The 15,275-nt window shown below is 41.6% G+C and overlaps 1 protein-coding gene and 1 long non-coding RNA gene across 5 annotated transcripts in view; one reads left to right on the forward strand and one right to left on the reverse strand.

The window, feature by feature from the left end:
* LOC310766840 overlaps nucleotides 1–4,122 on the forward strand; it is a 26,439-nt gene extending 22,317 nt beyond the window's left edge. For both annotated transcript variants that reach the window (XR_014550436.1, XR_014550437.1), the window contains one exon: nucleotides 3,460–4,122. This is a non-coding gene — a long non-coding RNA (uncharacterized lncRNA). The remainder of the gene's footprint in view (nucleotides 1–3,459) is intronic.
* The window catches only part of PIP4P2 (phosphatidylinositol-4,5-bisphosphate 4-phosphatase 2), a 25,906-nt gene extending 18,675 nt beyond the window's left edge, over nucleotides 1–7,231 (reverse strand). For 2 of the 3 annotated variants that reach the window (XR_014550420.1, XM_083623452.1), the window contains exon 1: nucleotides 6,868–7,231. Coding sequence is in view for 2 of the 3 variants with exons in the window: in XM_083623452.1 (XP_083479578.1) it covers nucleotides 6,868–6,973 (106 nt within the window). In the remaining variant the exon portion in view is untranslated. The remainder of the gene's footprint in view (nucleotides 1–6,867) is intronic. The other variant, XM_083623453.1, reaches the window with a different exon arrangement.
* Nucleotides 7,232–15,275: the final 8,044 nt, after the last annotated feature.

Consider the following 15,275-nt stretch of genomic DNA (forward strand, 5'->3'; position numbering starts at 1 on the left):
AAATACTTTGATTCAAGGCACAGATCCTTGTAGATGTCCAACATCTGAGATGTCACACGTTCCTCATCACTTCTCAAACCCAAGGATTTATAGTCTCGTGGCACAGAAGGAACCTCCACACCATGTGCTCAGACTTCCTCACTTTATTATTAATGGCAGCACCACATGTTCACTTCGTTATCCATGCAAAACTCCACCCCTGTCATTGATATTAATGAGGAAGGCTTTTTCCCTGTAACCCACAAATTCACTAGACCAGCATGGCTGTGTATAAGCTTTTACAGACAAGAGAATCCCTGGAGGATGGTCATCACTGTCTCACAATGACTATATCACATTTCACTATTATCTCTGCACCATGGTCCTTGTTTTGTGCATATGCTCTGACCAATTTCATTGTTTATCATTTCTTATCCTTTATTCACACATTTAAGTTCATTAATTTGAGAATCCATTTCTAAAGTTGGCAATAACTTTTATTTATTTAAAATATCTGTTATACTGCTAAGTGTGGAGAAAATCTTAAATAGGTTCACAACATAAAAAAGTACATTAAACTCATTTCCTAAAAGGACAACTATTAGAAGATGAAGAGATACAGGACTGTAGAATCTAGTGTTCATGTTCATGCCAAAGCAAAGAGCTGCTTTGTAATAATATGTCAGAAATGTGGAGGTGGAAAAAGATCTCACCCACATATGAGTAATTAACAAAAGTATCAGCTGGGTGCCTAGATTCAAAACATGGGACTTTGCACACTCTAAGAGTGTGAGAGATCCCTCAGCAGTGTTAGAAACACTCTCAGAGTTAACCAGCAGCATAGCATGGGATATAGGTTGTTAAACCCTTTCACATATCCCTTTTAGTCTGCTTACAATTCTTGCCCCCTCTCTTTACCTATCTAGCAATGAACAGAGCACACACACTGTTGAGTAAGTTAAAAAGCTTTACTTACTAAATCCAAATGTCTGGTTCATGTGTTAATCCATGAAGAAACAAGGAATGCAAAATACTGAATATAGTTTCAGGCATTTGGTCTGAAATCTGGAGCTAGTTCAGACACATCCGTCCTGATTGGTTACATGGCTAGAAGAGAGGGACAGAAAGGAAGAGAAGCAGCTTCACTTCCTCCCTCACAGAGGTAAGGGGATGTGACCTAGCTGAGTCTAGGAACAGACCTCTCTGGTCTTAACCCTTCCATGCATTAACTAGCACTCATGCATAGTTATGTTTGACAGCAATTTCCCACAAGAAGCATGTTAGTGTCCAGTGTTTACCAACACACACTTCTTCGCTCGGGAATGTCCTGTTAACACTGAATGCTACTGTCCTATATTTATTTAAATGTTAAGTATTAAAAATGTATTCATGTGCTTCCTAGTAAGAAGGAAGCTTATGTGTTTTTTTCCTTTTCTTGTTGTCTGAAATCACTAAGGGCATTATCCAGCTAACATTTAGCACTTTTTAAGCTGCCCAGATTTTAGCACATGTAGTTTTTCAAGTACTTCACTTTGGCTTGACTACACCACAAGTACTTACTTGCCAAATATGCAGCCAAATAATGAGCTAAGTGTGGCTTTCATCTTTCCTATCTGTTGAAGATTGTGAGGGTTATTTCTTTAGATAGGTTTTTTTTTTATACAGCTTGCCATTACAATTAAATCTCAAAGCAGTTTACAGAGATAGAAACAAAACTTCATTAAAACCATCTCACTTTTATTTAAAAAAGTGTTATGGGTATCATTAATGGTATAGTGTAGCAGAATCAATGTACTAGTCAGAGAATGCCTGAACAAACAAATGAGTTTTTAATGAAATTTGGGTGCACTCCCAAATCGCAGAAAGGAGAGCATTCCAGAAGTTGGCACCGCTATAGGGAAGGTTCACTTTTGTGTTGCTGCCAGATCACATTCTGCAGGTTTACAGCCTCATTTAGTTGGAGTGCTATTATGTTCCAAAGGATTTTCTTTGTACTTGACACCGGGGTTCCTAAAAATATTTTGAAGGTCATCATTTTAAATGCATGTTTTAGGTAACTTAAACCATATTTATTTGTTTGTTTTTTAAAAAAACTTTATATATTCTACATCTCTCATTAGGGGGAAAATGCAGTCCTAACCACGTCTACTCAGAAGTAGGTTTACTTCATTGGGGCTTATTCCTAGGTAAATGGCGTTAGGACTGCAGCCTAAATTACATGAAATCTGAATACTGTTTTCTCTTATCAGTACTGCTGGTGAATACTGTATACACCACATTATGTTGCCAAGCCTGAGCAAAGCATCAAGCTTGTATGCTCCCTCCTTCCATGCAGACACAAGGTGGATTTCAGCAGAGTTACTTTCACTTTTGCTAAACTCCAAATTTAGGGTTATGCTTGAACCAGGGATACTAGTTTAAAACAAACTGTGCCATGTTTCATAACAAGCCAACATCAAACTATGGCTTGTGTTTAAGGACTATTTACAGAAATATTGCAAAATTAATGAACTTTGAAAGATGCTGGATTGAATTTATGTGGTCTCTAGCTGTTATGTAAAAAGAATTGGTATAAATATTGTTTAAGTTACAAAATTTAAGAAGTTGATTGGAAAATAAGGTGTTAGTTAAATGGAATGTTAAGAGATTAGGATTTGCTGGATAAACAATTTGAACTAGAAAACAAGAAGGGGAGGTATGAGGAAGTCAAGGAAATATGTTATTGAAAATTGGTATTGAAATTGATTTGTTTTTAATATTTTTTTTCTTTTTCTTTTTTGTTTGTATAAAATTGAAAATTCTAATAAATATTTATATAAAAAACAAACAAACTATGGCTTGTGATGCTGCCTTATTAAACTAGCCAGTTTGTTTCAAACCAGGTTTGTGATAACCATGCAACGCTAAGGTGGGATTCGTTAAAAGGGAAACTAGACTTGGCTGAAGCCCACTTCCCAGCCACAAGGGCAGGAGAGGGAATTGGGTGAGCCCAGGCTCATGCAGGCTAGCTCTTGTGGCGCTAATCAGCAGTCAGCAGTCATCATCTCTTAACTGAATCTCAGGCCTTCAATCAAACACAAAGTCGCTTTCCTGTGAAAATAAATATTCATGGAAAAATATATATTTGAGGTCAAGCATTTGAAATGAGGCACTAGGAGGTCATATGCTATATCAAGAGGCCATGTCCTATTTCCTTATTATGGGCTTGATTAAAAAAAAGGGCAAGCAAAATGATCAGGGGACTGAATAATCTCTCCTATGAGGGAATATTACAGAAACATTAAAAAATTATGCCTGACTTCCCTCTCCTCTGCCCTTGTGGCTGGGAAGTGGGCTTCAGCCAAGTCTGGTTTTCCCCTTTAATGAATCCCACCTTAGCGTTGCACGGTTATTACAAACCTGGTTTGAAACAAACTGGCTAGTTTAATAAGGCAGCATAATAGATAGATGTTTTCTTCTCTCCCCCTTTCATAATATTAGAACCTGAGGTCATCCAATGAAGCTGAGGAACTGCATTTTCACATAGCTCATGGTGAAAAATATGGAATTTTGCTATCACAAGCTGTGGTGATGGCTGCCAATGTAGGCTGCAATCCTAACTCTACTTACCCAGGAGTAAGCCCCACTGAATTCAATAGATCTGGGTAACAGCAAGAGCTCCCGCATGAAATTTTGGAGTCCTTGGGAGTCTTCTTTTCTGGACTTTTGACTCACTGGCGTCCTCTTCAGGCTTTGGAGAGGGTCTCTTTTTGAGCCTCAAGGACTTTCCAGCTCTCTCCTGCCATTTCAGGTTATAGTTTATTCGTTTGTTTCCCAGCGCCTGCACTTAGATAATTGGAAACTACTGGTCCACACTGATTGGCAGTGGCTCTCGAGGGGTTCACTTCTGGAAATGTCAAGGATTGAAACTGAGATCTTCAGCCTGCACATTAGATGGTCTACCACTGAGCTATGTCCCTTTCCAATGTATCACTAGAAAGAACATCTACAGTGCTCACCTACATAATCTGCCATATTTCCATGTTCTTTAACTACACAAACTCTTCTGTGTGCTCCATTTTCAAATGATATAAATATATTCTCTATATCCATACAACAAAGGATGTTCCCATTTTATCTCGTGACAATAAAATGCTCTGACCAGTCCTTGCTTCCATTAGAAATGTGGGGCTTCATCTGCCTCTATGTAGGTAGGAACACATGAGCAAAACCACATGAGCTGCAATGAGCAAAAGGTTTGGATTGTTAGCTACTTTGTGTTGATGTGATGTGAATGAGATCAGGGAGGCAGAGTGGAAATTAAATAAGAAAAGGAAAGAGCAATACAAAAAAGAAGTACATTCTCTTAGATCTGTATTTTGCACCCAGGGTTCTACAACCTTCTTCTAGGGATTCTGAGAAGTTTTGCAAGCTTCTGATTAAGGGCCTTCCCTTTCCTCACTTGCCCTCACCTCACTTGCCTCTAGGAGCCGAATTATCCATGAGTAACATGTGGCCTGGTCGAGTCTCAACTAGTTTGCAGTTTTCTCTTTTCTTTTTTTTACTGAGGGAGCAGAGAAAGGGATTTGGGATTCTAACGGGTATCACAACATGTTTCAGCTGTTTCTCCACCAAAATAGGAAAACCATAATCCTAGATGGGGTAATACAGCACAAACCTATGTGCATTTCCTCAGAGACAAGCCCCACTGTGTTCAATAGGGTTACTCGCTAGTTACTAGAGTGTTTTGAGGCCTAAGAAACATGTTTCGGATAAAGTCTCTGTAGTAAATTAAAATGTTGCGATTGGTTAGATTAGCCCATTGAGGGCAGATTCACACATAATCAAAACACATCCAATGCCCATTTAAAGCACATGACGTTCCTTCTAAAATCCTGGGAAGTTTAGTTTGTTAAAGGGTGCTGAAAATTGTTAGGAGACCCCTGTTCCCTTCACGGAGCTACAATGGCCAGAGTGGGCTAACAATCTTTCCCCCTTCCCAGGGAACTCTGGAAAATGAGAGAAGAATAAGGATCTCCAAAAAAACTTCCAGCACCCTTAACAGTTCCCAGGATTCTTTGGGGAAAGCCAAATGATTTAAATGCATAGTGCAGATGGGAGCCTTAATTTAAAATCAACAACTTGAAAGTGGCAGTTTTTCTTGATGATTTATGACTGAAGTTTGATTGCAAATCAATCCACCCTGCTGGCTACAATACCTGAATTTAACTGTGTATTTTGGCTTAACCCCTTAATCTCATTAAGCAGTCGCATGTATTTTCAAACATTATACTCATTCCGCTCCAAGTCTGCCTTACAACTAAATAATCATCATCACAAAGCACCATTCAAACAAGAGCCTACCAAACAACAGAACTTTAGCTGTTGTTACAGAGCTTAAGAGACACATATTAGGGCTGAGGACTCTTTGGCCATCTAGTTGTTGTTGGACTACAGTTCCCATCTGCCCTAGTCAGCTTGGAGAGTGGTAAGGGATGATGGGAGCTATGATCTAACAATGTCTGGAGGGCCTTAAGAGTCCCCATCCCTGACATGGCAGTAAATAACAGGCAGAACCAGAGGCCTGGATCTACTAGGTCCTTAACCCTTGCTGTTGACATATCATCTGGTGAGGCCTAAACAAATCCTACTCCCTATTCACCACTCTTAAGGATACAGCTAGCCATCAAGTTATGCAAATAAATGTCAGCTGTGATTTAAACCATCTATTCGACCACATCGCAATCACCAACACACACCATCATAAAAAGTGGAAGGGCAAGGGTGAGATAAAGAGAGAAGGGAAATCCTTGCACATCAGAACCTATTTTCAATAGCTGATCTCCACACTGAAACATGCTGAGCGGTGATCAAGATGAGTTTCATGGGCATATGAAGAGTGCAAATGAGAATCAGGCAAGCCCCATGTACCTAAAGAAGGGGAGCAAGTGCTTCCAGGTCAAAGGGCACAAGTGTCAGATTCAGCTTGCTAAATCTCTATCAGAAACCACACACAGCCTGCATCCCAGCCACAGGGGCACATCCCAGCCTTGTGGAGCCTTTTTGGCACTTGCATAATCTTTGATAAATTGTATTGAGCTGCGTTATCTCCTCTCATCTCTCACATTGTAAGCCAGCCCTTTCCCTACTAACTCCGAGATGGGCGTGTGTTTTTATTTAATCAAGAAAGGCGGAAGGTGGGGAGCAGGCTGGAGAGAGAATATTTACATGTTATATCAAAGATCGAGGCCCCCCAAGCCTCAAAAGTCGTCTCTGGTGTGCCTGACCTTGTCCTTTAGGGAAGAGCCCCCTGAATCAGCAGAACTGGAGAGGCGGGGAGCAATACGGACTGAATGAAAGGCTCTGGGAAAACCTTTTCTCAAGGACACAAGAGCCATGTGGGCCGCCGATGCCTGCCCTGCCTCCCCCGCTCCTTCCCCCGCACACCTTAAAAGCAAAAGAGAGAGGGGGAAAAGCCCCCCACTCAACTCGCGAAGAGTGCGGAAGCCTGCGTGATCGATTCTTTCCCTGCCATTAACCATGTATACTCATGGCTGATGGAGGGGAGGGACACACAAGAGAAAAGACACGCAGACACACATTGCAAACTCATTCCTCCACCACCCCAAGAAAATTCCCCTCTTTCCTTGAATATGCAGGGAAAGAAAGGGGGGAACCCCTGCAATGGTACGAAACCCCAGAGGCGGGTCCCGAAACGCCCCCCCAAGCAGCGAACCAGATCTGCACCCGCACAAGTTGGCACCGGGGCGAGAGGGAGTTTTGGGGGGGGGCAAACGTGTATGCAAATAATGATACGTATTAATTAATTAATAATAATAATAACCTCCCTGGAGATTGGGGTGCGGGCAGCAAGGTGGGGCGACGCTGCCCCCCCCTCGCCGTTTTTACCTCTTGGGCTGCTGTCCGGGAAATACGGCGGGGCCGTCGGCGTCACGTTGCCCGAGCTGGGGGCTGACAGCAGCGGCGATCGCTCGTCCACCCCGTCCGCAGCCATGACTACTGCAGCAGCAACAGCAGCAGAGAGAGAGAGAGGCTGGCGAGGGAAGAGCCCTCTCCACACACTCGCACAATGTGCGTGTCACAAGGCGGGGGAGGGCGGGGGAGGGGAGAGGCAGAGCGGGGGGGGGGGAGACACACACAGAGAGACACACACAAGCCCGGCTTCTCGGGGGCGGGAGAAAGCTTAGCCCCGGCTCCTTCCGAGGTGCAAGTTAATCGATGGGTCGCTTGGAGGAGTGGCTCCGAGGATTTGCTCGCTGCGGCCAAATCGCAGGAAAAGTTGCTGCGGGTGGAGGAGAGAGAGACTTGCATTGATACGTGTAGGAGTGCATACGGCGCCTTTGGGGGAATGCAGCGTTTCAAATTCCTCGATTTTGAAACTTTGCATTGAAAGGGTGCCTCTGATCATCAGCAACAGATTAATTTAATGCATATGCAGCATATTATAATTTTTTAAAAAAACCCTGCAGTGAGCAAGCACCATCTTAAATGAGACGTTCCTCCCTTTCCTGTTTCCCACAATGTATATGATATATGTAATTTAAAGCAGGCGAAGCCAAGGTGGTGCCCACCAGATGTTTCGGATTCCCCATGTCTATGTTTTGTTTTAAATCTAACCCTATTTTTAAAATCTACTCCTTACCCTTCCCTTCCCTTATTCAAATTCTAATTTAGCCAAAAGATGCAACATTTTCAATAGTATAAAAGGTTTGCTGAGACATGAACTCTGCACATGCACAGAGGCTACATCAGCTTACAAAGAGAGAGAGAGAGAGAGAGAGAGAGAAAGGAGGGGGGAGAGAGGAGGTTTGGAGAGCTTGGGCTGCAGGGAGAAACCTATCCAAATTTCCTTATGTAAAACTTTGAACCATTGAGGGAAATCACCCTTAATGTGTCTTTTGCTCCAAAGGCTACTGAACCATCAAAAGTCAAGAGGTTGCCAAGTTTCAAATCTTAACATGCCAAATTCTTTTCACAGGTAAATATCAAAGCACTCCCACTGACTTCTCACATGAAATAATTTTCCCTTTTAACAGGATATGTGAACCCCACTAACAAAGTGTTTGTCCCTTCTTTTCTCCCACAGCAACTTTCTTTCTGTTCTGTGAAACAAGTCTGAAACCTTGCTGTATTAGTGACTTCCATCTCTTTGTGGCTTTGACACTTTAAGTTACAAATAATCTGTTTTCATTTATTAAATCAGTTTTTCCATGATGTCTATGAAATTAATCGAAGCACAACCAAACATTGTTTGTGGAATGGTATTTGTTTACCTTTTTGCCTGAGTATTATTATTTTTGGTTCCTCATAGGTCATTGTGTGTGTGTGTGTGTGTTTTACTTTGGGGACATGTCCATCACATATTGAAAGTCATTTTAAGCCCTTTTCCATTGTTTTCCCATTTTTTCAGTCCAGTAGTAATCTGTGTGGTTTTGATAATATCTTTGTATTATTTAATAATAATTCTTTTCTAAATCTGATGTCTTTGTGTCAAGTCTGTTTTCATCTGACTGGTAATCTAATTTTTTGCTTTCTTTTTTATTTTTTAACCTTTGTTGTATTTTTTACAGTTCTCTTTCTATACATGTGGAGTAATTTTTTATTTAATAATATGAAAAAAACAACAAGAACTAAGTGAAGGAAAGCAAACAAACTTAGCAGATAATAACAGTAATTATATGAAAATGTGATAATAATATTAAAATGAGTAAAATGCTTAACTTGCTAAGATAACTCAAGGAGATTGGGGGGGGGCTTTTGCCCCTTCCTTTTCTAACTCTGTCTTTTAAGTCCCTAAAAAACCCTGCCCCCTTACAGGATGTCACTTCTACAGATGTGTTACTACAGACCTATGATGAAAAAGCTTCGCCACCACCTGCAGCAACAACAGACACCAAAGTTTTCAAAGTGCCCACAGCTATCTCTTTCAAAGGATATAGACTGACAGAGGAGTGGGGCTGACAAAGGGGGGAGGAGTTGAATTGCAAGGACATTTTATCACTTTTGAACCTTAAGACTGTGCTCCAGGATTGAGAAGATCACAATTGTCTCAAGATACGCAACTGATATTTAATTAGGTTTTTTTGTATTATGTGTTATTACGTAGGAATGTTGAAATGTGTCTGACAGTGTGTTATTTCCACAAAGGGGGGGGGGCTATTTTTGTGTGTAATTGTTTTTAAGTTTAATGTCTAATTCCTTACACCCCAGTGGAGGATTCTCATACATTTTATGCGTTCTAATAGACCAGGCTATTGTGTAGTCCAATGTTTAGATTGTCCCACCTGGCACTATGCCAACCTTCCCTACCCATTTTAAAAATGTGCTAAAACTCGCTTTACCAAGGAGAAGCTTCTAAGATACATGAAGGTGGATATGCTTTGGTTTAGCAGGAATGATCCCTTATAGAGTTAAATTGACTTATTTGGACAAGTGCCCTTTTTAAGAATGGTTTTCTTTTAACAGTTTGTTTTGATAAGTTGAGAACCATGAGCATATATAAATTATAATTGGACTCAGTTTGAATTGGGCAAGTGTATCCAGGCTGCAATTAGCTTTTTGGTCCTTTAAGTGCAAGTGAGCAACTTCCCATGAGTGCAAGACCACAGCCTATAATAAAATCCCACAGAAAGGCCAAGGCAAAGACATCTCTCTCATGAGATGTCCAAACCTGTGCCAGCTATGGTGAATGCCAGGTGACATGGTTAAATGAAAGCCCCGAGGGGATTCAACAGGATGTGTTGCTGTAGCACTATGCCGGTGTGAGACCACAGAAGAGCTAGCTTGACACCTGAGAAACACACAAAAATGGCGAAGGACAAAACACCAACTGCATTTTTCAGTCAGTAGTGGACCTTCCTGCTAAATGTAAAGCATAGCCACTATTGAGAAAATGTTTCTCCCAAGAGCTAGAATGCCACAAGTAATTTAGTAACAAAATGCAACATATGTTATTTTTAGATGATATATTTATACAAAGGCATCCATTTACAACATACGATGTTATTATTTGTGGGGCAAAAATTTTTAAGAAAAATTCTAGCCCCAAAGGGGGGATAATGTGATAGGAATTTTATGGTCTTAGATATATGGCAACGTTCATAACCACACGTACATAGATCAGCACAGGAAAGCCAACCTGGAACCATTTTGATTCCTAAACTGAGTAAATGTTTCTCTGCATGGTCAAAATGGAAAAGCCTCCCCATTGTCTCTTCCTTCACAAATCCTGTCTTAATCTGTGTTTGAATAAGGGTGTGAGCCTTATCATTACAAAAGACTGCCCAGGCTCCCCAAGAAATCCAATCAAGTAACCTGCCAGACAGGAAATAAACAAAGCGACAGGAGAAAACAACATGCAAATGTTGTGTTTTAGACTGCCTTATCTGAGGGGTGGTCTTAGGTTACACCCCTTCTGTGATGAATGCATAATGTTTCTGGGGGTGGTCTTGATCTAGAGGATGGGAATTTCAAAAGTCTTTATAAGCCCTTGCACAGCATTTTTGGGGGGTCCTCTTCCTCTCCTGCGTGTGAGGGGAGTACCCTGTTGCAACAGATCAATAAAGATCAAGCTTACTAGCTGCTTTGCTTCTCAAATATTCTCTGGTTGACCTCTGTTGTTTTCTCCTACCAATAGGGAACCTATGTAAGGACTCTATATGGGCTCTTGGATACCCCATAAGGGAAAAGGGCATATTTTTATTTACAACAGCTGCTGTGTGGTCTGAGGGGTGATGGGAGTCCGCAGTATCTGAGGGGCATCACCCTGGCCACCCCACCCCCGATTTAGGGCCTTCTCAGCCCACCTCCCCTTCAGCTCCGGCAAAAGCTCCCAAATCAGCTTACTAGGGTTTAGTCAAACAGGCCCTGCTCTCAGGCTTGCATTCTGAAAGACATGAAAACAGAAAGAGGTTGGGAGAGGGGGGAAAGCATCCTCTGACGTTCTTATTTCAACACCAAAGTCCTCATAGTGATCAGATGCAATGGAGGGAATATCTCCTCCAAAAGCAGGTATGCGGGACCAGGTATGACTCTCCAGAAGTTGCTACACTGCAACTCCCACCATCCCTGATCATTGGCCATGCTGGCTGATGGAAGTTGGAGTCCGTAACCTATGATGGGTGATAAATCCCCCACCTTTGTGGATGTTGTGCTACCACACCTGCATCAGAAGCAAAGGAAGTATGTTTCTTGCTTTCAGAGTGTTGCTTTTGCCCCATACAAATCTATGGATATTAGGACAATTGAGTAAGCTTAGGACGCTCTCAAGGTAAATCGACAAATAGTTTCTTTAATTGTTCTTACTGCTTTTTAATTTGGTGACAGCCCTAATTGTGTTCTATATTGTAATGCAGGGCTGTGGGTCAGAATGATTTCTTAAGGACCTTATCCAAACCTGTGGTTTGCCTAGGGTGGCCACTTATGCACTGCCAAGAAGAGAAGAAATGCATCACCAAAAAGAGGACAAACTATGGTGCAGCTTGCAAAATTTACATATGCTTATATTATATATAAGTACATATATATTTCTAAAATATATATATATATATATATACATATACATACAGCCATCCTTCGAAATTCATGCTTCTCTGAATTTTGCAATATAGCGCTTTGGGTTAAACCACAGAGCCTAGGACTTGCCGATCAGAAGGTTGGCGGTTCAAATCCCTGCGACGGGGTGAGCTCCCATTGCTCGGTCCCTGCTCCTGCCAACCTAGCAGTTCGAAAGCACCTTAAAGTGCAAGTAGATAAATAGGAACCACTCTGGTGGGAAGGTAAACGGCATTTCCGTGCGCTGCTCTGGTTCACCAGAAGCAGCTTAGTCATGCTGGCCACATGACCCGGAAGCTGTACACTGGCTCCCTTGGCCAATAAAGCGAGATGAGCACCACAACCCCAGAGTCGGTCACAACTGGATCTAATGCTCAGGGGTCCCTTTACCTTTACCTAATGTGTACAACAATGCAAACAATAGGGTAAAGTGAACATACAAACACATATGTTAGTGAGAATAATGTAAAAAAATACATTGTACTGAGGGAAATTGTTTTGCAAAAAGGTGTATATTATATGTGTGTGTGTGTGGTTATTGTACTAGTAAAGTACCTGAGTTTATTTTTAAATTATTTAAGATAGTCTTAGGGTCCCTCTAGACTGGTGGGTTTTTTGGGGGTGGGGGGTACACCGCAATATGTCATTGATGCACTGATAAATCCATCAGTGGTGCAACAAAAGCAGGACAAAAAATGAACCAGAACATTTGTGGTCCAAGAATGTGCAGGATTCCACAAGGAAGTTAAAGGAAGTGCACTGATTGGAAACAAAACAAAGCCCCCAAACTGTTGCAGTAACAAACAGTATTGAAAGCAGGATCATGTACAACTGTCTCAATACCATTGTAAGCACAAATAATCGTGAATTCCGCCCCCCCCCCAAAAAAACGGATGTCTGAAGGGTCCCAATGATTGTAAAGAAAATCCTGATAATTTTGCATCACATCCCTAATGAAACATTTCCTTAATGCAGCCACTGGCATGCATCCATAAACTTCCATAAACACTGCTGCAAGACTAGACTATAGTTGTGGCAAGGGAGTCTGCAATAGATTAGAGAGGGGCCTCTAATCTAAGGCACTCTAAGGCACAGGTGGGAAGAGGCTGGCTTGAAATGCTAAAAAGGATGAGGCACTTAAGTAGAGGGGAGGGTGAGGGTGAAATTGAGAGGGAAGCAGAGAGCTCTCAATTTCAGAACGGAATGAAGTTGCTGGAATCCTGAACTGCAGCACTTGACACTGCAATGTTTTGTTGCAGGTCTCCCTTGTTCTGCTCTCCTAGTCAGGACTTGAAGCAACAGAAAGTGGAGAGGGGTTTAGAGGAATCTGGCTATCAGTGGAGAGAAGCTGCAGAAGTTGATTTCCTTGTTGCAATTAACAGATAAGTATTAAGGTGACAGCCATATTTTCAGCGAAGGGTCAGTTATCTCATGATGGAAATTCTTGCTCCTTGTGAAAAGGATTAAAATGACTGGCAGATTTAGGATTTTTGCTAGGAGTGGGATTTTAAAGGATTATTAGCCTTCTTGTAAATTAAAGAACGGAATGCAGCATCGGCCCGTAAATTTCACACCCGTTTTTCTTCCTTCTGCTATAGCACTGGGCTCTTATTTAAAACCTCATAGCAACGTTCTTCTTGTAATTGTTTGTAGCCAATGATTCTTTCATGGATAATTGAGAATGAAAAGCCAAGCATATCTTATGTGCATAATGAATAATGATTGCTACCTGTGGGATGTTGCAACCTGCAGAAAGTCTTGTGGTGCCATCTTCCTCCGAAATGCAAGCCCCCTTAATGGGTCCCCAAAACTATGGAACTCCCCCCTTACAGAGGAGCATCAGGCACAGTCTCTCAGACATTGAAAATTCACATCTTCTTAGCCTTTGACAGTTGAGCTATTTTTGTTAGAGTCCCTCTCTATATTCCATCTGGTTTGTTGATACATATGCATTTTCTTGGATGGTATTTTGGGGTGGGCTGTATTATATATTTAAGATAATAAATATAAGAAATCATGATATGATATTATATGATATGCAAATAAAATAGGGAATACAGCAGGTCTCTGTATCATCATCCACTATCGAATAGACACCTGCAAATAAATCATAAAGTGACTCATTAATGACATTTGGATTTTAACCTAGAAATGGGTTGAATAACTTCTGCAGTGAAGATTCCCTTTAGCCCAAGGGATGGGAACTGGATCTGGACCATGATTTAGAATTTAAAAGGTCCAGCCTTTACCAAAATGAAAGTATTAAAAATAGAATTAAAATCATCATTAGCCTAACCCACTCATCTGGCACAGCAACTACACTGGCAAGAGCCATCAACAGTCGGTGAACTGTAACACTGATAGGCCACTAGGTAGCCTAATGGCAAAGTCATGATAGTTCTGTGTGTTGCGGCTTGGCATGGCTGGTAATGACTCAAGGGGAATCCTAAAGGGGGTTTGCCCATTACAGAACCAGTTGTCCTATAATATTCTATGTGCCCAACATATAGTTTAGTACAGGAATTCCCAAACTCTGGCTCACAGACCACCATTCTGTGAAAGGGGGGGGGTGGCGCTTGCATTTTTGTAATCATTACTTGACTGGATGACTGCATGGCACAATTCAAAAAAGTTCAAATTTTCATGTACAGCTCTGTTTCAGTTTGCATGTTGTTTCAGAAAGCACAGCTTAGGTTGGTTCATCTTTAAATGCAAACCGAATCTAAATACTCCTGCATCCCTACCCATCAGTTCTCTGCCTGCATTTATCCCTTGTGATGAATATTGCTTTAATCACAACTACTGTGACTCCAAAAACCGCACAGGAAAATGGGCCGGACGATGTACCTTCAAATATAAACTTACAAAAGGCTTCTCCCTGCATGTCCTGCTGTGCTATACAATGTCACATCTTAGGAGTTCTACTTCCTGTGCTGTCTTGAGCATATGGAAGTGAGCAGATAAAGAATCCCTCAGCAGTAATAATAATAAAACCCCAGACATACAGGAAAAACAGACTTGCAAGATCTGAGAGATCAAAACTAGCTGGAAAACATGTATGCGTATATTTTCAGCCACCAATATTCAACGCTACATCCTGCAACCTGGATGCTTTGTGAGAAGAATTTATGCACCTGTTAGCTTGTTCCCTTCTAAGCACATATTTGCAGAGAGACAGAGGCGGGGAGAGATTTGGGAACAAGGTGTCGGTTAGATTGCTCCAGCCTATATTGGTTTGTGGTCAGGGATTTTAAAAGGACCTAGAATATTATGTTTGTCGTACGATGTGGATGAGGGAGAACATTCAGGTGACTTGGAATCCTCCTCTGTTAAATTTGGAAAGTTCTCAACTAAGGCACACGAATGCACAGAGCCATTACACAAACACATATGTTAGAGCTTGATAAGGAACTAATCAAAAGCTGTTAATTTTACTAAGCAACCATGTTAAATTCTGCTTTCTTCTCAATCCTCCGTGTTGTTGCAGTGTGCAAATGAGAGAAGCAGCAAGGACATGTTCTGCTCTGACAAAGGCAACCTCTGGGTAGCTCTAGATGGCTATTTAGTCCAGGGGTAGGCAACATGGTGCCCTCTAGTTGTTGTTGAAGTACAGATCCCATAATTCCCAGCCATTGTCCCGGCTGGCTGGGAGCTGATGGGAACTGGAGTCCAAGAACATCTGGAAGGCATGTTGTTGTCTATCCTGGATTCAGTCCCATGCCACTTACCACAGTGTGTGCATG

This window comes from Podarcis filfolensis (genome assembly GCF_964270895.1).
Source record: "Podarcis filfolensis genome assembly, chromosome: 7".
NCBI lineage: Eukaryota > Metazoa > Chordata > Lepidosauria > Squamata > Lacertidae > Podarcis > Podarcis filfolensis.